Raw genomic sequence first — 21,130 nt, 5'->3', positions numbered from 1 at the left:
TCATCGTTATCTTGACCTTGACCCAGGCTTCTTGAACATGTTAAAAACAACTCCTAGAAGTACCTCTCGTCAAAAGTCTAGAGGTTCAAAACCTGATACTGACTCCGTTAATGTAGTCAATGATCAGGAACGAATTGTAGACCAGCCAGTATTTCCTTATCAGCAAATGTCATACTATTGCAGTTCTGATACAGATATTAACTGAGTTGACCTATAATCAAAATCATTTATCAGACATTAGCTATCTTTTGAAAGGAAGGTAGATAACTGAAGTTCTTTCTGCAAGGGAATGAATATTTTATCACAAGCACTTGTATTTGATGATAAATATGATCAACATGCATGTTTCATAAAGTTAATCAAATAAAAATTGCAGAAAGCATGCTTTGTACGGTATGTTGTACATTTTTGATATCATTTGAGATTTGTGTGAATGAATGGCCTGACAGTTTTAATTTTTGAGAACCCTATTATAAAATCTTTCTAAATTCAATACTGAGAAATTGACAGACAATTCTTTATGTTTTCAGGCCATTCATTTGTCATTAATTCATCAGTGACATCGCCAGCACCATTTTATAGTGTTGACGGTCATCAGCCGGTGCGAATTGATGTTGAGGAGTCATCGACTCGACGTAAAATGTGTGCTTTCTGCAATTTTCAGGGAAAAGTAACCAGGTCTGGCTTGAAAATCAGAACTCGATTTAAGTGTGCTGTCTGTGAAGTTCCTTTGTGTACAGGAGAAAATAGGTGTTTTGATAATTTTCATAAGTTGTATTATGAAGGAAAGGTTGCCATTGGTCCAGGGAAGAAACTTGCATTTTAACTTCTGTGCTTGTTGATTTTAAATAAACTGTGAATCTGGGAGAGGTGATGTATTTTGTGCATTAATGTAAATAATGAAATATATACATGTTGAATAATTGAAGCATGTAAAATACTTTGTTGAGACACTTGAAATCAAATGTTATACCAAATAAAAGTAACATAAAATTTTTTGTGGCTTCGTTTTCATATTTTGAGGATGTAACTTTAGGGATGGATATTTGCATGGAGTTGTGGTTTGATTAGTGCATTTGAGACATTCAAATGTTCTGACATTTGCATACAATGTTTGTACAAGTGAACATTACTTAAAACTGCATCTCCTCTTTGACCCCATCAGCAAATTTGTACCCTAAAAAAGCCATTGAGTGTAGTTTTGTTTCCTTTCAGACCATAACTTTGTGACACTTGAAACCAGACATCACCGCCCTATTCCTCTGACTGCTGCCGACACTCCCTCAAGGCGTAAACAATGCACAAACTGTCGTATCAGTAAAAACAAAACTAAGTCGGGATGGAAGGTCTTAACTCGAAGCAAATGCCTGGGTTGCAATTTGGCTCTTTGTGTTGACAACAGAGATTGTTTTTTAGTTCATCATCAAAATATTCTGTCAAGAAGATTTCATACCCCAAAGGAAAGCGAAACCAATCTTTGTGTGTACTGTTTATATAATGGCAACAATGTGACTACCAATCATATATGCCAGTGTTGCCAAATTCCATTATGTATTGATAAGGAATGTTTCAATGAATTTCACACCAACTTAGCCTTTGAAGTAGAAAGCATGACTAAGTATTAATTTGTAAGTGTAGAATTTTGTTTTACTGCATCCCCCATTGTTCAATCTTTTTGTTTGGATTGTACTAGTATTGGGAAAGGAATGATGGTTTGTCTTGTCTCTTTTCAGACAAACAATATATACCTACCTCACATCATCCCTATAAATATTACCAATACGCAGCCACAAAAAGCACCCTTGATTCTGTAATGCCAAATCAGGAACCTGTTGAATTCCATCCTCAGTTGGCAATGCAAATTGGTCGTCTTCGGAAGGATAACAGTGAATTGGTACGTCAGTCTATTGCGGCCAAAGGAATTCCTGTTGAGTCCACAGACCATAAGGCAGTACATACTGCAGCATATAAGCAGAAGCGATGCGTATTTTGTCAGATGAACAAAGTGAAAACAAGATCGGGTTGGAAAGTGTTGACTCAGTATATGTGTTCACTATGTCAGGTTCCACTCTGTACAGGGGAAAGAAATTGCTTCTTTAATTATCATAAACAGTTACTTAACATAGACACTGACTGCATTAAAGAACCAACATAAAGGTCTAATCCATGCTATATGGATACAGTGTATAGAGTGTGACTTTCTTTGCTAATGGATTTATTTTCTTGTACATGACTTGTTTGTAATATGTGTGTTTTTGGGTTATCACAGATTGAGGCATTGAGTTGTGGTTCTTTAAAATAATAATAGGAAGATCAGTTTAATGAGGTTAATCTGTTGATTTGCCCTTAAGTCATTATGCAGTTGAGATGTTTTTTTGAAGACTAAAATTTTCTTGCAAAACATTTGGATTAAAGTGCTTTCATGTATATATATTGAAATAAAATACTTATAGAGTACATGTATATTTGAAATTTTAAGGCACTTTTCAGTAATTAAGTCTTTCCCAACATTGCTGATGATAAGTTTGTCTTCCTTGCAGTGGTCCAATTTTGAATTTGTCCTCAACATGTCAAACAGGAAGAAAATAAAATGGCCACAAAAATTTCCCAGTATACAATAGCTTTGTAATTAATTAAAGATTTTTGGCTAATAACCTTTGAAGACTACCATCATTATCATTTCCTACATTGAAAATATTAAGTGGATTCCATTAATAATAATTTATTTCAAGTTCATAATGCCAGTGACACTGACCCTGACCCACATCTGACACTGAATAGCTAAAGGAAAGAACAAAATCTGATAGTCCTAGTTTTCAATTGATTGTTTTAATGTTTTAAACCAATAAGCTACAAAATTGTAAGGTATTTTTGTTTAAGATATTATTACTTGTAAAAATCACTATTATGTTGATTTCATCTTTATTGAAAAGACAACACAATCAAGGAAATGACCTTCATTATTTTTTTGATTTGAGATATTAGTAAGGGAAACTATGTCAGTTAGGATATTCATTACTGTAATTCAAATCTGAGATACATGTGTTTTATTTTAATTTTTTTTATGAGATACATAGACTAAAAGACAACACAATCAAGGAAATGACCTTCATTATTTTTTTGATTTGAGATATTAGTAAGGGAAACTATGTCAGTTAGGATATTCATTACTGTAATTCAAATCTGAGATACATGTGTTTTATTTTAATTTTTTTTATGAGATACATAGACTAAATAAAAAGAGTGTTAATAAAAATTTGTGAATCTTGTTATGTGTTTATTTCTGGAGAAGATAATAATTTTTGCAAAAACTGGAAAAAGGAAGTGAAACACATGCTTAATTAAATAAGCAATATTACCCAATTATCACAAAAAGAATATAACTACTCACCAAAACTGGTTCACTCTAATCAAAATCTCACAAACTAGAAAGTTAATGCTTCTTACTTCCATTTTCTGTTGAGTAACATGGTAACACAACACAAATAGGCTCTTGCTTGCTTAAAAAGTACACATCTTCTTGTAGATACATGTAGTTGCTTTGAAATCTTTGGTAACGTAGAATTTAGTAGTAAACGGTAATGGAGTAATGAAATTTTTGTTTTAAAATAATTACTATTTTAATTTTTTTTATCTGTCTGTAAAGTATGAATTATGTTTTATTTTCACATTAACTGTTCAAGACCAGACAAAAATGAAATGCTAAATCGGTTCTGAAATAATAAAGTTATGCATGTTCTATCCTTTATTATTTCAGAACCGTCTTCTTCCCGAAGAAAGAGCAAGAAAAGTGAGCCAAGACACATAATCAAGGACCAGGCACCATCCCCAGCAGAGTTACAGGCTCTCAATGATTTTTCTGATTATTCCCGCCGCCATAGCTGGCCCTACAGCCCCAGCCTCGCTTTCAATTCCTCCTCCACCACCCCTTACAATACCTCTACAAATAATGCAGATCTGGTCAAACTAGACCACAAAATTGTTCACACTGAGGGGTCCAAATATAAACCTTGTGTTTTGTGCCAAATTAATAAAGTCAAAACCAAGAGTGGCTGGTATGTGTACACGTACTACAAGTGTGATGTGTGCGATGTCCCGCTTTGTAAGGGAAGGGGCTGCTTCTACACATACCATCAAAATATAATACCTGTTAAAAATGCGCCATCTTAAAAATGACTCATGGTTGAGAGAACTTTGGGATCAGTGAAAGGAATATGGTACATAGATTTAGATGTAAAAACATATCACTTCATTGTAATTTCTCCCTGTTGACTTGGTTTACATTTAGCCTAACATCATTTGTTGGAGGGGCATTTTTCTACAAATTCTTTTTTTGATGGGTCATTAGTGTTTTGCATCAACAGCTTGACTTTACACCACATATGACTTATTAGTTGCTTCATTCACTACCCGTCCATCCTGTTTTGGTCATGTGACATTATCTTAAACTTGGTGTCTCTCAAATCTACTTATGAACTTGTTTTGTGAATTGAAGATCTATGTTATACTTAGAAAGTTATAATTTCACGTACATTCCATATAAATATTGAGGTAACAAGTAGCATTTTCTCTTCACTTCATGAAAGTGAACGTTTAACGAGTATTAAGATGTTGATGATTTATTGATTTACGTATTTAAAAGTTGTATAAAGGTTGAAGCAAACTTTAAGTCTGTATATATGTCTCACGAAAGTTCTTCAGTCTAGTTGTAGAATGTATTGTATAGAAATTTTGTTGTATTTGCCTTTATTTTGGTTGTAAACAGCAATATATGCTATGAACAAATGTAGTTTTACACATTGATTTTTTTTTTCTTTAATTTATACAAATTGAAAAGATCTGCTTTATCATATATTTACAAATACTTTTTTTGTGTTGACTAGTGTGACTTTTTACATTGTTGCTGCATTTACATTTGTGCTGGTTATACTGCTGTGGCAATTCTTCCATATGTTGAAGTACTTAGTGATATTTGTTGCATTGAAACATTACCATTTGTAACCAAAAAAAATATATGCATCATAGAACCAAATTTTTGTAGATTTTATAGTCTATTTTTATAGTGCATGTTGACTGTATATTACGCTTAATACAATGTACTAGTAAAGATTGTTTTGAAAAAATTACAAATCGTGTTTTTGCAATTGATATTTTGTAAATGTATATATGTTGGCTTTCCCACATTGTAAAAATTGTCATACCAGTATTAGAATCTAGTTGTCTAAGAGCATTGTTATATATTTTCTGTGATTTAATGCTTTTGCATGACTTTATTAGATATTTATTTGATATAATCTTTAGAGTTTACAATAGAAATGTTTGAATTTGTTTGACATGTAGATTTATTTTATATTAATAAAATATAATAGTTGAATATTGTTTTTATCCTTGAATTCCTATGTTTGGAAGATATTTGATAACTTCAACATGAAAAGTATTATATGTTTCACCTACTATTCTACATTTCTCTATTTTTTTAAGCAAAAAAATCTCAACAATTTATCTACTTATAAATCACTTTTGTTTTTTAAAAACCCTGAGCGTAAAGGCTGTAAATGCTGCATACAGGCCCAATATTTAACAAGAGGAAACCCTAAATGGACTATATAAAGCAAAATACCAGTACTTTAATACTGAGTTTAAGCATTTGTAAAAAAAAAAAAAAAAAAAATATGAAACTATAAGGACCATTTGTTTAAACCCTCCACCATTATATTATCTGTAACAACTATTACTAATGATATATAAAATAAAAAGCACATGACTGATAAATCGACCATTCACAGGACTGAGCAGTGGAACTCGGGAAGTTGAACTCGCCTCAAGGATAACGCCAGCGGCTCCTGGTGAGAACTTGGCTGTGAAACTATTTAGAGGTAAGAAATTTACAGGATATACTATTATTTCCTCATAATTTAATTGTCAGTTGATCAGAAAAATGTGGATTACTGGTAATGCCCACTGAATGTAAATAATATTTACAAAAACTTTTTTCAGAATGGCTGGCAGCATCAAATGTCTCGCAGAGTTTTGAAAACTTTCAAGGATCTGAACTAAATGATCTTCTCTATCGATTTTACATTGAATCTTGCAATAAGCACCTGGACGTTGATCGACTGAAGGAAGTACGAGATGGCATATTCTGGCATTTATCAGGATACAATTCAACATGGAACCATGCCTTTCAAGATGGATCTGCATTCCAGACGTCCAATGAGTGTTTAGAATCTTTGAATACAAACTCAACACCAAAAGTGAAACTGCCGCATAACAAAGTTCCCATGCTTCATGAAGACATTCAGATGCTTATGAACTCTGGTCTTCTTACCAACAGAAATCCGATAGGTTTATTTCGGAAAGTTTGGTTTGATCTTGCGATACATCTTGGTATTGGAGGTCAAGCAGGTATGCGTGGATTGACTGTTGATTCATTTGTTGCAGAAGTAGATGAAAAAGGACGAAAGTATTACAGATTAAATCGCAAGATAAATGTGGATAAATCCCGCTCCTGTATGGAGATGCAGTACTGGTGCTGGGAAGCCCGGATGTATGAAGTACCTGAAGACACAAACTGTCCAGTGAAAACTCTCGATCTTTACCTAGAAAAGAGAAATCCATTCAAAAAAGCATTTTTTCAAAGACCTAAATCTAATTTTAGTTCACATCATGGAGCTATTTGGTTTGATTCTCCAGTGGGTCATAGTTCATTGGCTTGTATGATGTCACGCATGAGTGAAGAAGCAGGACTGAAGAGAATTTACACCAATAGCAGTGTACGTTACACTTTGGCAGATCTGGTGGAGGAAAGCGGACGATCAGTTGAAGAAGTCTTGGGACAAAATCCACGCAACAAAACCAGTAAAAGTGTCATCATTTTCCCCCCATCTTCATCAACATCTGATGAACACAGAGTCAACAGCAATATTATTCATGAACTGTTTTATGGTAACCCAGAGTAGAAAAGAGAGAATCATTGTCCATAGTATGAGAGTTCACTTATAGTATTTCAGAAAAATTATTTATCAAAATTTTAACATGTAAATTCAAATTTTTAGATGTATGGTTTTTGAATATTTTTTGCTTGTATTATATTAAGCATAGTTTTTTTAAAAAGTGTTTTTCATGAAGATGGCCAGACTGTATCCCATTGAAAAGAGCTGAAATAGAGAAAAAGCATTGATTTTTTTGAGAGTGCTATGGATATATATGATAGGCATTTTCTTTAATACATTTATGTTAAAGTCTTTGGATCTGATTTAGTAGTATTTTCTATTTTTCAATTGACAGGGAATATTCATCCTGAGATCCCTGTAGTTTTAGTTCCAAAAGTTAAAGGTTTCAATTAAAAGCCTTATCTCAATCATCATTTCAGCTGTTAGATGTTTGCAGGTGACTCAGATGTTTTTATTTGATTTATAATTTTTGGAATAAGAATACATGTATATGTTTTGGGCATGCTTTAAATGTGTATTGCAGATATTTTTAATAGTGTTTAAATGGTTGTGAATATACGTCATTAAACTTTATACATGCAAATCATAAAAACACTTTTTTATTTTTTATTTTTTTAGGAAATAATGTTGTTATATGCTCATACTTGAAGATTTTGGGGTGTATAGTTTTGATTCTGCCTATCTCTCTGTCAAGCTGTTTGCTCTGAGAAATTGTGGCTCTGGCTTTTATATTTCATAGGTGTATTCCTAGTGACAAGATCTTTCTTTAGGTGTCTGTCAACATATTTGACCTCTTGATATTGACCTTGGAGTTCGTCCCTTTTCTTGAAAAAAAAACCTTGACCATAATTTTTTTTCAATCAGAACTAGGATTTCTATACTTCACATTTGTAATTTTGTATTCAATTTGACAAGACCTTTCAATGGGTCTAAAATTGACGTTAGAGTTTGACCTACTTTTTAAAAAATTTAACCTTGGTCTCATCTTTTTAACAGTTGATACTAGGGCTTGCATATTTCACAGATGTATTCCTTTTGACAAGATCTTCCTTTTAATACCAAGAAATTCAACCTTGGAGTTTGACCTACTTTTCAAAATTTTTGACCTTGGCCATAACTTTTGAGTTCTAGGGCTTTAATATTTCACTTATTTCTTTATACAAAATCTTCTACTGGATTCCAGAATATTTTTACTCTTTATTGACCTTGGACCTTTTAAAAAATTAATCCAGTACAGGTTGTATTTATTCCTTGACAAGTTCTTTGTTTGGGTGACAACATTTTTGATCTCCTGACCTCAACCTTGGGGTCAGACTTGCATTTGAAAAACTTCAACCTTCGCCATTAGTTTCCATACGGGGGCATTAATGTGTCGCAAACACAATTTGTTTAAAGTAAAAGGAAGTATATTGTTATTTAATATTTTTAATGTTTAACTGAGAGGTCCAAAAACTGTGAAGTTGTTCTGGGCGATAAGATGTGAAACCAGTCGATAAAAAAATGGATCGCTAATTTTGCGTCAAACATTATTCCTCAACACATGATTAGCTATATCTGAGTGAGTTGGATGCAATGACCTTCGATTGTTACAGAAATGATGGTATTTAAAACCGCAATACTGGAAAATGAAATTTACAATAAAATTTTGCCATCTTCATCACGAATAGTGAAAAGTTGAAAATCAGTACAAGATTCGATAAATTTGAAATAAAAGATGTTACGAAATGTTCATTGACTCGGTTTTAGAGCAACATGTGTGGGTTTTTTTAACCCTCAAACCAAAAACGTCTGTCCGTCTGTCTGTCTGTAAACAATTTTTCAAAATGCTACTCCTCCTACAGTTTTGGTCCGATTTCAGTATAACTTGGCACACAAGTAGACTACACTAAGATACATAATTCTGTGTATCGGTTTTCGAGCATAAACGGTGTTGCCGTGGTTACTAAAAATAGAAATTTCTGTAAAATTCTTTCAAAATGCTACTCCTCCTACAGTTTTGGTCTGATTTCAATATAACTTGGCACTCAAGTAGACTACACTAAGATACATAATTCTGTGTATCGGTTTTCGATTTCGATGAACGGTGTTGCAGTGGTTACTAAAAATGGAAATTTCTGTAAAATTCTTTCAAAATGCTACTCCTCGTACAGTTTTGGTCTGATTTCAATATAATTTGGCACACAAGTAGACTACACTAAGATACATAATTCTGTGTATCGGTTTTCGATTTCGATAAACGGTGTTGCCGTGGTTACTAAAAATAGAAATTTCTGTAAAATTCTTTCAAAATGCTACTCCTCCTACAGATTTGGTCTGATTTCAGTATAACTTGGCACACAAGTAGACTACACTAAGATACATAATTCTGTATATCGGTTTTCGATGAACGGTGTTGCCGTGGTTACTAAAAATAGAAATTTCTGTAAAATTCTTTCAAAATGCTACTCCTCCTACAGTTTTGGTGTGATTTCAGTATAACTTGGCACACAAGTAGACTGCACTAAGATACATAATTCTGTATATCGGTTTTCGATTTCGATGAACGGTGTTGCAGTGGTTACTAAAAATGGAAATTTCTGTAAAATTCTTTCAAAATGCTACTCCTCCTACAGTTTTGGTCTGATTTCAATATAATTTGGCACACAAGTAGACTACACTAAGATACATAATTCTGTGTATCGGTTTTCGATTTCGATAAACGGTGTTGCCGTGGTTACTAAAAATAGAAATTTCTGTAAAATTCTTTCAAAATGCTACTTTTCTCTTCCTTTGCTCTACTCCTCCTACAGATTTGGTCTGATTTCAGTATAACTTGGCACACAAGTAGACTACACTAAGATACATAATTCTGTATATCGGTTTTCGATGAACGGTGTTGCCGTGGTTACTAAAAATAGAAATTTCTGTAAAATTCTTTCAAAATGCTACTCCTCCTACAGTTTTGGTGTGATTTCAGTATAACTTGGCACACAAGTAGACTGCACTAAGATACATAATTCTGTATATCGGTTTTCAATATCGATGAAAGGTGTTGCAGTGGTTACTAAAAATAGAAATTTCTGTAAAATTGTTTCAAAATGCTACTCCTCCTACAGTTTTGGTGTGATTTCAGTATAACTTGGCACACAAGTAGACTACACTAAGATACATAATTCTATTTATTGGTTTTTGATTTCGATGAATGATGTTGCAGTGGTTCCTAAAAATAGAAATTTCTGTAAAATTGTTTCAAAATGCTACTCCTCCTACAGTTTTGGTGTGATTTCAGTATAACTTGGCACACAAGTAGACTACACTAAGATACATAATTCTATTTATTGGTTTTTAGCTCACCTCAACGAAGTTGGGGGAGCTTATGTAATACCCTCGGCGTCGGCGTCGGTGTCGGCGTCGGCGTCGGCGTCCGTGTCGGCGTCGGCATCCCAGGTTAAGGTTAAGTTTTTTGGAGCAGTTTTCTTTTTAAGTACTTCTATGTCCTATATTGATAAGACATGCATGGAAGATGGTTCTAGTGTGTTTCATTGTACCAGTCAAAGTTTCAGATGCTGCAGTTTCAGCAAAGGAATGAGCAAGTTAATGTTTTTGGAGCAGGTTAACATTTTTGGTGCAGTTTTTGGTGCAGGTTTCATTTCCAAGTAACTATAAGCCCTGTGTTGACCAAACTTGCATGGATGATACATCTAAGGATGCATACTACCGGGCTTGCTTCGGATGCTGAATCTGACCTACATTTTCCGGTTGAGTGAACAGGTTAAAGTTTTTGGTTCAGGTTTCATTTCCAAGTAACTACAAGTCCTATGTTGACCAAACTTGCATGGATGATACATCTAAGAATGCATACTACCGGGCTTGCTTCGGATGCTGAATCTGACCTACATTTTCTGGTTGAGTGAACAGGTTAAAGTTTTTGGTGCAGGTTTCATTTCCAAGTAACTATGAGTTCTTTAATGACCAGTCTTGCATGGATGATACATCTAAGGATGCATACTACCAGGCTTGCTTCGGATGCTGTATCTGACCTACTTTTTGTGGATGAGTGAAAATGTTAGTTTTTGATATATGTTTCATTTCCAATTAACTATGAGCCCTATAATGAGCAAACTTGCATGGACGATACATCTTAGGATGCACACTAATGGACTTGCTTCGGATGCTGAATTTGACATACATTTTTCAGATAATAGACCAGGTAAAAGTTATGGTTGCAGGTCTATTTCCAAAAAACTATAAGGCTAATATAACATAGTATAAATCAAACTTGCACAAATGTTGCATCAAGAGATGAAAACTCTCAAATTGCTTCAGATGCTGGATTTTGATTACATTTTCATTAAGAAGAACTAGTTTAAATTTTTTATGTAGGTCTATTTCAAAGTATCAGATCAAAATTGCTTAAATATTTTCATTTTTGGAATGTACACTTTTTTGTTGGTTAATTGTGTGACTTTGCCTTACTTAAAGACAACATTCGTTGAGGTGAGCTCTGTAATCTCTGATTACCTATGTTTGATTTCGATGAATGATGTTGCAGTGGTTCCTAAAAATAGAAATTTCTGTAAAATTGTTTCAAAATGCTACTCCTCCTACAGTTTTGGTGTGATTTCAGTATAACTTGGCACACAAGTAGACTACACTAAGAACATAAAGAGACTTTATCAAGGATCATTATTCTATTCATTGCTATTGTAAAGTTTCAATTCCCAACTGCTTAAGTACTTTTCTCTTCCTTTGCTCTAAGTACAAACCAGTAGAGCTTCAGTCTCGACAGAGACTTCTGGTTTCTCTTTTATCATGCCTCCATATCTGTGTCTTTGAACTCTGTTTTTCTCTCTTTTTCTGGTTATTGAAGAGAATTTTATGCCTGTATTTTTTAACATGCTTCATGGTCATTAGATGGCATGCCGTGCACCTTTCTGATTCATCTACGGTCCAGACATTTGAATGCAAAATGACCCACCTTTTATCATAAAAAAGAATGTAAAGTGTTTTCTTTTTTACCCAGTCTTTTCATAATTGGTTATTATAACCATGCTGGCGAATAATCATGAGCATGTATAATGATCCGAATTTACTTTCTCTTTTGAGACTTCTTAAATTTGTCCAGAAATTTGGCCGATGGGTGTCACCAATTAAGAGCAGATATGTGTTGCAAAACCTGCTCTACAACGTAAAAATAATTCAAAGGAGAATGTATACGTAATGTCCTTCGGAGGTGTTTTTAATTGAAAAGATGAGTATTGCAATTGAAAACAAGCACTGTTCAAATTGTTCATGATTCAATCCTTGTCCCCTTTCTTCTTAATCAGTATTTTTTGTCTTAAAAAGTAAAGGAATCATTTTCATTTCAGTTTAGGAGAGTATGTTGAAATTGTAATATTTGAGGAATTTTCTGTTGTTGCTTTATCAAGTTCATTTATAAAGTGGTTGAAACACAGGCTTTGGTATAATGATGCATCAGAAAAATTCAGTAGTCTTTAATACAAGAGGAATATAAATTGAAGGATAAAGTTAAAATAGCATATCCAAGATGTCGCTGCCCTTAGACATTTAGTACATGAATTGCATGATACTAGTAATGGATAGAATTGAATCAAGGAAATTCTAGGAAGTAAAATGTCCCTCTAAAAAGGAGAAAGACTTTTCATTGAATTTGGCAAGACAAATAGGTAGAGACCATAGATAGGCCCCACCGGACGTGTTCTTTAACAAAGAAATCTGACAGATCACCTCAATGAAACTCCTGTACTAGTAAATGGTATACTCTAGTTGTCGGCATTAGAGGTTAACGTTTGGGAATGGATCTCCCAATTAGGTATCATTCCTTTGACCAAACTTGCATGCATGGATGATCATTTAGGATTGCATCTTACCAGACATGCATTGGACACTGCAACGGTATTTCATTAGAGTTTGAAATCGGTCAATTCTACAGTAACTTTTACCCCTACCCAGACCAAACTTACATGGTTGATGCTTCTAAGGATGCAAACAGCCAGACCTGAATGAGGTTTTTCTTATGAATTGAATCGTCTTGATGAATGTACATGTCGGTGTATGCAGAAAGTCCATTCTGTAGTAACACAAGTAACTGAAACTGAAAGCGTTAACTGAGCAACACACCTGGATGATACCTTAGAAATGCACACTTCCAGAATATCCATCAGGTGCAAGGCTTTGCATTGTTATAACATTCATGTCTGTAAGCGCTTACTTGTTCATCGTCTTAAGTTCTTTTTCAGTAAAAATTTTAAACAGTGTGTCTTTTATTGAATTCGATTTGGTATTTTGTTCATTCAAACGGTTAAACGAAATAATTCATCGACCTTTCTCTCCTTGACATAGAAAGTACTAGTGAATTTTTGTTTCAGATAGTTTTCTAAGTGTTTTCCTTATTTGACTGGAATACAATCGGCTTGACAATCCCTTTCATGGAATATCCTTTCTGTCGTTTCAGAATGGCTTTTGCACAATGGTTACAATGCAGACTTTGAAATGATGGATGCATCAAAGTTAAATCGGATTCTGTGCCACTTTTACGGAGACGCCGTGTCAATTTCTACTCTTCCTTTAGCAATGTTTCCGACCATGCTGACGCTTCACCTGAGTTCAGCTCCGCTCTATCGCAATATCGATATTGAAAATGACGCAGAATTCAGGTCCTCTAATAGTATGATAACCCGTAACCCTGTATATCTTGACGATGCGGAAAGAGCAGAAGTAGGCTCAACAAACATATCCATTACTTTTACCGATTTGAAGAAAGTATATGCATCTTCAGTACTTGGACTACATGATCGTTATACATTGCAGAACAAAGTGTGGCTTGATATCAATTTATATTTTGGAGGGTTTACCCGCCAATTGCTGCGAAACATGTCCAAGAAGACATTTGTAAGCTGTAGGGACCTTAACACAGGACGAAAGTATTACAAAGTTCTTGATCCGAAGGTTTCTCTGCAGATTGCGGCTAGAATGTATGAACAACCAGGGAATCTTCACTGCCCTATTTACTCGTTTGAACTCTATCTCTCAAAACTTAATCCAGATTCTCAGGTTTTCTTCCAACAGCCAACAAGTTACGAGGAGTTTAATAAAACAGGTTGTTGGTATTCCTCCACTCCAATCGGCAAGAACAACCAGAGTCGAAAATTAACCAGTATCTGTCAAAGTGTAGGAATTAATCTGAATTTTCGCAACACCTCGATTCGTCACTTGTGTAGGGCTATCCGAGACAGATACCCCGAATACACGCCCTCCTATAGTGATAGACTTTTCCAAATCCTAACGACAGATGAATCAAACTCCGAGTATGAAAACATGATGTGATTGTAACACTCACGGACGAATAAATTCGTCCCATAGATATTTATATATTTATGTCTGCATAGCAAAGTTTATTATGACATTAAGCTCAAACAAAGTTTGAAGGTTTTTCTACTTTATATGTTCTGTATTCAGTTCGTGGTGTTGTTTCAAAGTAAAAAAAACGTTGTTTCATACCAAGATGTTTTAAGAAAACCTAGCATTGTACGTTGTATTTTTGAGCAGATTAGTCTTTCAAATAAAAGTAACATTTAAGATACATATATTTCATTTTTTAGCTCTACTGCTCAGAGACCAGAAGAGCTTATGCGATAGTAATGCGTCCGTCGTCCGTCCGTCTGTCTGTCTGTCTGTCTGTAAACAATTTTTCAAAATGCTACTCCTCCTACAGTTTTGATCCAATTTCAATATAACTTGGCACACAAGTAGACTACACTAAGATACATAATTCTGTGCATCGGTTTTTGATTTTGATGAACGGTGTTGCCGTTGTTTCTAAAAATATAAATTTCTGTGAAATTCTTTCAAAATGCTACTCCTCTTACAGTTTTGATCCAATTTCAATATAATTTGGCACACAAGTAGACTACACTAAGATACATAATTCTGTGCATCGGTTTTGGATTTCAATGAACGGTGTTGCCGTGGTTACTAAAAATAGAAATTTCTGTGAAATTCTTTCAAAATGCTACTCTTCCTACAGTTTAGTCTGATTTCAATATATCTTGACACACAAGTAGACCATACATAAGATACATAATTCTATATATCGGTTTTTGATTTCGATGAACGTTGTTGCCTTGGTTACTAAAAATAGAAATTTCTGTGAAATGCTTTCAAAATGCTAATTCTCCTACAGTTTTGATCCAATTTCAATATAACTTGGCACACAAGTAGACTACACTAAGATACATAATTCTGTGCATCGGTTTTTGATTTCGATGAACGGTGTTGCCATGGTTACTAAAAATAGAAATTTCTGAGAAATTCTTTCAAAATGCTACTCCTCCTACAGTTTTGGTCTGATTTCAATATAACTTGGCACAAGTAGACTACACTAAGATACATAATTCTGTGCATTTGTTTTTGATTTCGATGAACAGTGTTGCCGTGGTTACTAAAAATAGAAATTTCTGTAAAATTCTTTCAAAATGCTACTCCTCCTACAGTTTTGATCCAATTTCAATATAACTTGTCACACAAGTAGACTACACTAAGATACATAATTCTGTGCATCTGTTTTTCTTTTGATTAGCGGCAAGGATCATTTTCTTTTACTTATTGCTGTTTTAAAGTCTCAAGTCCCAACTGCTACTTTTCTCTTCCTTTGTTTTAAGTATAAACCAGTAGAGCTATAGTCTCGACAGAGACTTCTGGTTATCGCTAGAAATTGGGCATTGATCATTATTTTATGCTAGATATAGAAAACATAACACTTTAGTGAAATGCAACAAAAATCTTCGTGGAAAAGGTTGAATGTGGATAAATTGCACTGTTAATTTTGCAGTATTTTTTTCTGTGTATAAGATTGGTACTAAAGTATTTGGAGAGGTGCCATTACAACCTACTTAAAGTATGTTGACATAACAAGTGATCAGAACTCAAAATTGACATATACAATTGTGTGGACACTTCTACTCGAGCAGGGAGAGGATCAACATACAAATTCTATCTATAGTGTGTGAAATCTAATGTGATTTTTTAAAACTAAGATGCAAAATAATTCTAAACACTGATTTTCATTTCATTTTATGGATCGGTGACTAACTTTATGGCTTTATCCATCTTAAGGATGTACGCAAGGTACCTTACCTACTGTTCATTTTTCAAGATATTCTTAATTTAAGATTATAGTGCAAAAAATCAGCATACATTATCAGGGTTTTTGGAAGATATCAAATTAAGAAAAATTTTGCAGTATTCAAAGAAAAATGTAAAAAAAAAAAAATAATAATAAAAAAAAAATTACTAAGCATAAATTCTAGATTTTTTTCATTAAAATTTGTTTTAGAAGAGGTTTACAAATCCATATTTAGACTTTTAAGGTATTGCACATAGGTCCTTCGTTTAGTGGAACTTTTCAATTCCAGGGAAGAGCCCAAACTGCGTTGCGTATGACCTGAAAAATATTTGTTGCTTTAGATGTGTGAAAGGTATCCATTGCCAAAGCTTTTTGGAAAAGTGCATCAAATATTTTCAACAAGTGTTATGCCATACAGAGCAAGACAGTTTTATGAATAGCTTGTGCGTCCATTCTACTTTTTTAATCACGTAGGTTAGTTCTGAAATCACATGTGGTGATGAATGACATCTTTCATTTTAGTATTTTCATATTTTGTTTCAGAATGGCTTGCTCATCACGACGACAATGACGCTTTTGAAATGCTTTCTCCTAGCGGTTTAAATGAACTTTTGTGTCATTTCTACAGAGAGAAGTTGCCAAGCCATTCTTTCCCATTAGCCTTATTTCCAAATATCCTCACAAGCTACATCAACTCCCCACCTTTCAACCGAAACATAAATGTTGAAATAGATAAAGAATTTGATTCGTCCAATGAAATGTTGAAGCTGTCAATAACGTTCCTGGATTTGAAGAAGCTCTATGCCTCACCAGCCGTAGCACTGAATGATCGGTACACACTTCAGAACAAAGTCTGGCTCGATATTAACATGTACTTTGGAAGCTTTGCTCGCCATTTATTGCGAAAAATGTGTAAGAGTTCATTTGTCTCTGGCACGGATGATGAAGACGGCAGGAAATTCTACTGCATCAAAGATCCTAACATTTCACCACATTCTATTACACGAATGTATGAACAGCCAGGAAAATGGGCATGTCCCGTTCATTCTTTCGAGATATACTTGTCCAAACTGCGTCCTGACAGTAATGTATTTTTCGTGCAACCCACATCAGAGGAAGATTTTAATCGGACTGGATGTTGGTATTCAACCAGTGCAATTGGTGTCCACAATCACAGCACAAAACTTGCTCAAATATGCACCGTCATTGGATTTCAGTTGAATTTCAGAAATACGTCATTACGTCATTTATCCAAGCGGATTCAGGAAAAGTATCCAACGTACAAGTCTGCTTATAGCGACAAGATTTTTCGTATTTTGACGACCAATGAGAACGAGTGACGTAGAACTTCAGCATATTATGAATTCCTTTTCCGGTTGAACTTGGAAGAGAAATGCCCTTAATTAATTATTCCATGCTTTTTTGTGTGCAATTTTCCTTTTAAAAAATGAAGTATAAAAGGTTTTCTTTCAAGAATAAAAAAAATCAAATTCTGTAGAATAAACCATGTTTTTTTTTTTTTAATTTAATAAACTGGATTCAACATTATAGACGTGTATTTGTGCATGCATCAGGTTGTGTCGAAGGTTTTGGTTACTATTTACAATGTAAATTGTTCATTATAAACTAAACTGATTAACGGGAAATAGTAGTAGTGCCTTATTCTGATGCTAGTAGCACCGTAGGCTTCATGTGAAGAAAAAATGTCAAACAAAAAATTTAAAGAAAAAAAAAATCATGTTTGCTGGAGTTGAATTTATAAGATTCATTTGCAAACTCTTCTAATTGTTGTTACATTTATAGAGAAAAAAGGTTTTAAAAAAGTACATATATGTGACGTCAAAATAAGACGGCCATGGTCTTTAATCTTTTCTTCAGAATACTGTATATGGCGATTTGGTATCTTTTGGTATGTAATTTTAACGGAAGTTAATCATTTTGGAGAAAAAATTTAGCTTGTTTTAAATTAATGACAAAGTGTTATTATCATTAGTAATCTCTTTTTTTTCAAATGCAAATAATATAACTGACCGAAGAATAATATGAAAAATATAGATTTAGAGCTTGTGGTGTTAATTGTTAAGCAGCATTCCGAGAAAAAGCCCACCAATCCCTACCCCCACCCCCACCCCCCTTAAGGACACAATTTTAAAAAGAGGATATTTCACTCAAAATTTTAGGTCTTTTTATAGCGAGAAAGATATAGTTATGCATTTGGAAGGAAGTGGGGGCCTTATATAATTTATTTATTTAAAATTTAATTTCATTTGTATCAAGGAATTTCATTGGCTGAATCATTCAGAGGAACATATAATATTTTGTGTAACATAACTTGCCTACGTCACAATGAGTTACGTCCATCACCGTCTTCTAATTTGTTGTTTAAGCTTAGCTGGCAGAGGATAGATTCAAAGAAATTTGATAAAAAGAGGAAATCTAAGATGCATATTTCACTCAAAATTTTAGGTCTTTTTATAGCGAGAAAGATATAGTTAAGCATTTGGAAGGAAGTGGAGGCCTTATTTTTTTTATTAATTTACATTTATTACACCTTAATGTCACTACTACCATTCATAGAATATGGATTTGAAGTACGAAAAAAAATCACTTAAGATTTTTTCAGAAAAGTAGGTTGGGTTCATAGAATAAATTTGGAAGGAAAAAAAGTTGAGATTTCGTACTGTTCATTGGAATGTACAGGCATTAATTTCTTCCTTGTATGGGAGTGCAGGACATTGGCCTTGACGTTGGGGCTGTTGTATATCTGGAGAAATGAACTACATTTTCTGGGAAATATTATGTTTTGGCTTTAAATAAAGCGTAATATATTCTAATAAATACATCCTGACGAGTTTTTATATGAATATTGAGGATTGGAGAAAAATGTTTTTCTTTTCTTTTTTCTAACGGAAGCATCTAAAAATGCTAAGAAATTGTTATTGAGACCTGAAATATAATTGCATGCTTTATTGTACTCTATAAGACTTTATGACATTGAAATAAAAAAGGAAAGCTAAAAATAATATCTGTTTTGTTGTAGCTGTTGTTATTGTTTTGTTATATGTGTTTTTTCTTGTTTTTTTTGTTTTTTTTTTGTTTAATTGTAAAGAATATGAAGATTTTAAAATATGACACCTTTTCGTTGCTACATTTCAGAATGGCTTCTTCATCATGAATTCAAAATAGACTTCGAACAGTTGCCACCCACAAACATGAATGACCTTTTATGTCAGTTCTACTACGAAACGTTGCCAAGCCATACTTTCCCATTAGCCTTATTTCCAAATATCCTCTCAAGCTACCTCAATTCTCCACCCTTCAACCGAAACATCAATGTTGAAAGAGATAAAGAATTTGATTCGTCCAATGAAATGTTAAAGCTTTCAGTTACGTTTCTGGATATGAGAAAGATTTACGCGTCACGAGCTGTAGCGCTGCATGACAGGCACACTTTACAAAACAAGGTTTGGCTGGACATCAATCTATATTTCGGAAGTTTTACCCGCCAATTGCTAAGAAACATGTGCAAGAATTCATTTGTGTCCTTCGTTGACAATAAAGATGGAAGAAAGTATTACTGCATTACAGATCCGAACGTTTCACCAAATCTGAGTACACGTATGTATGAACAACCTGGAAAAATGGAATGCCCTGTCCATTCGTTCGAATTGTATTTGTCCAAACTAAATCCGAATGTCAATGTGTTTTTCGTGCAACCAACCTCGGATGAAGAATTCAATAGATCCGGATATTGGTATTCACCCAACGCTATCGGTGTTAATTCCCACAGTAAGAAACTGGCCCAAATATTCACTGTGATCGGTGTTCAACTTAATTTTAGGAACACTTCTTTACGTCATCTTTCCAAACGGATTCAAGAAGAGTTTCCGCCAGATACGCCTTCGTATAGTGATAAGATATTTCGTATCCTGACGAAGGAAAATTAAATAGTTCTGAAAACAATTAGCTGCAGCACTGAGTCTGCTGACGCAATTCCTGTTGTATGTTTCTTGACAAATAAATGGTGTTTTAGAATAAATGTGATTTACTTTTCTTTTTGCTGGGTTAAGTTGTTCTTTTTTTTCTTGGGTGTGGGGGTGGGTCTGTAAGCAATTTTTCGAACATTTACTTCTACTGATTTCAATTAAAACAAGATGTGTTTGAATTCCAAGGTCAAGGCATAAAAAATGATGTTATCCAAAAAAAGGAAGTGTTCTCAGTAGATAAAACCTTGAAATATGAAAGTCCATGCAAGCACTAACCATTAAAAAGTTACGACCAAAGTTAAGTTTTTTGACTGTGGGCCAAACTCCAAGATTTAAGTCAAAAAGTCAAATTAAAGGTACCCAGATGAAGGCATTGTCATAAAAAATACTGCAAGTAAATTGTTCAAAATTGTTGGCATCCAAAGGAAAGCCTTGTTATACGGAACACACTTTTGAAACATAAATGCCTTAATTTTTCAAAAATTAAATCCAAGGTTAAAATTTTTAAAAAGTCAAACTCAAAGGTCATAGTCAAAAATATTTATATTCCTGGAAAGATCTAACCACAATGAACAGACATGTGAAATATGAAAGCCCTAGCACCAACTTTCAAAAGTTATGGCCATGCAAGGTTAAAGTTGAAAAATTTGTCAAACTTTTCATATTTTCAACTTCTTCTCAAGAACCACTGTGCCAATTTTAACGGTATGAAATATGTGAAATTAACGAGCAGGATTGAAGCTCGAAAGTCCATTTAACATAAAATAGAAGCGGAGCAAGCATGGACCTCCAAAACATCAGAAGTGGGATCAGGTGCCATGGAGGAGTGTACACCTTTACGGACCGGTCACACCCGCTTTGTGCTCCTTGTCATCTTCGGGGGAAAACGAGAGAAAAAAAAACTGGTCAAGTCAGTGTGTAAATAATGGACTAACAACATCAGACAGCATTTGACTCAATGATAAATTGTATTTGCTGACAAGGTCATTATGTATCGACCATAGATCTAACGAAATGATGACTTTTAATCGAAACTGCAGACATCCTTGTTTCATCTACTTGTTTGT

At 34.0% G+C, this 21,130-nt stretch overlaps 1 protein-coding gene across 4 annotated transcripts in view; it reads left to right on the top strand.

Moving 5' to 3' along the window:
* Positions 1-20,131, top strand: part of LOC134252699 (uncharacterized) — a 31,663-nt gene extending 11,532 nt beyond the window's left edge. The window contains exons 5-6 of one of the 4 annotated variants that reach the window (XM_062735199.1): positions 5,787-5,876; positions 5,998-7,013. In XM_062735199.1, coding sequence (XP_062591183.1) covers positions 5,787-5,876; positions 5,998-6,959 — 1,052 coding nt within the window. In that variant the 3' untranslated portion in view covers positions 6,960-7,013. Of the gene's footprint in view, positions 1-5,786; positions 5,877-5,997; positions 7,014-13,407; positions 14,532-16,620; positions 17,521-19,233 lie in introns of those variants that run through there. The other 3 variants (XM_062735202.1, XM_062735201.1, XM_062735200.1) reach the window with 3 other exon arrangements.
* The last annotated feature ends 999 nt before the right edge of the window (positions 20,132-21,130 follow it).

Source organism: Saccostrea cucullata, unplaced genomic scaffold, assembly GCF_032062105.1.
Source record: "Saccostrea cucullata isolate Sc308-1 unplaced genomic scaffold, CSIRO_AGI_Scuc_v1 ctg99, whole genome shotgun sequence".
Classification (NCBI taxonomy): domain Eukaryota; kingdom Metazoa; phylum Mollusca; class Bivalvia; order Ostreida; family Ostreidae; genus Saccostrea; species Saccostrea cuccullata.
The sequence above is the reverse complement of the archived record's forward strand: the minus strand, read 5'-3'. Positions and strand labels throughout refer to the sequence as shown.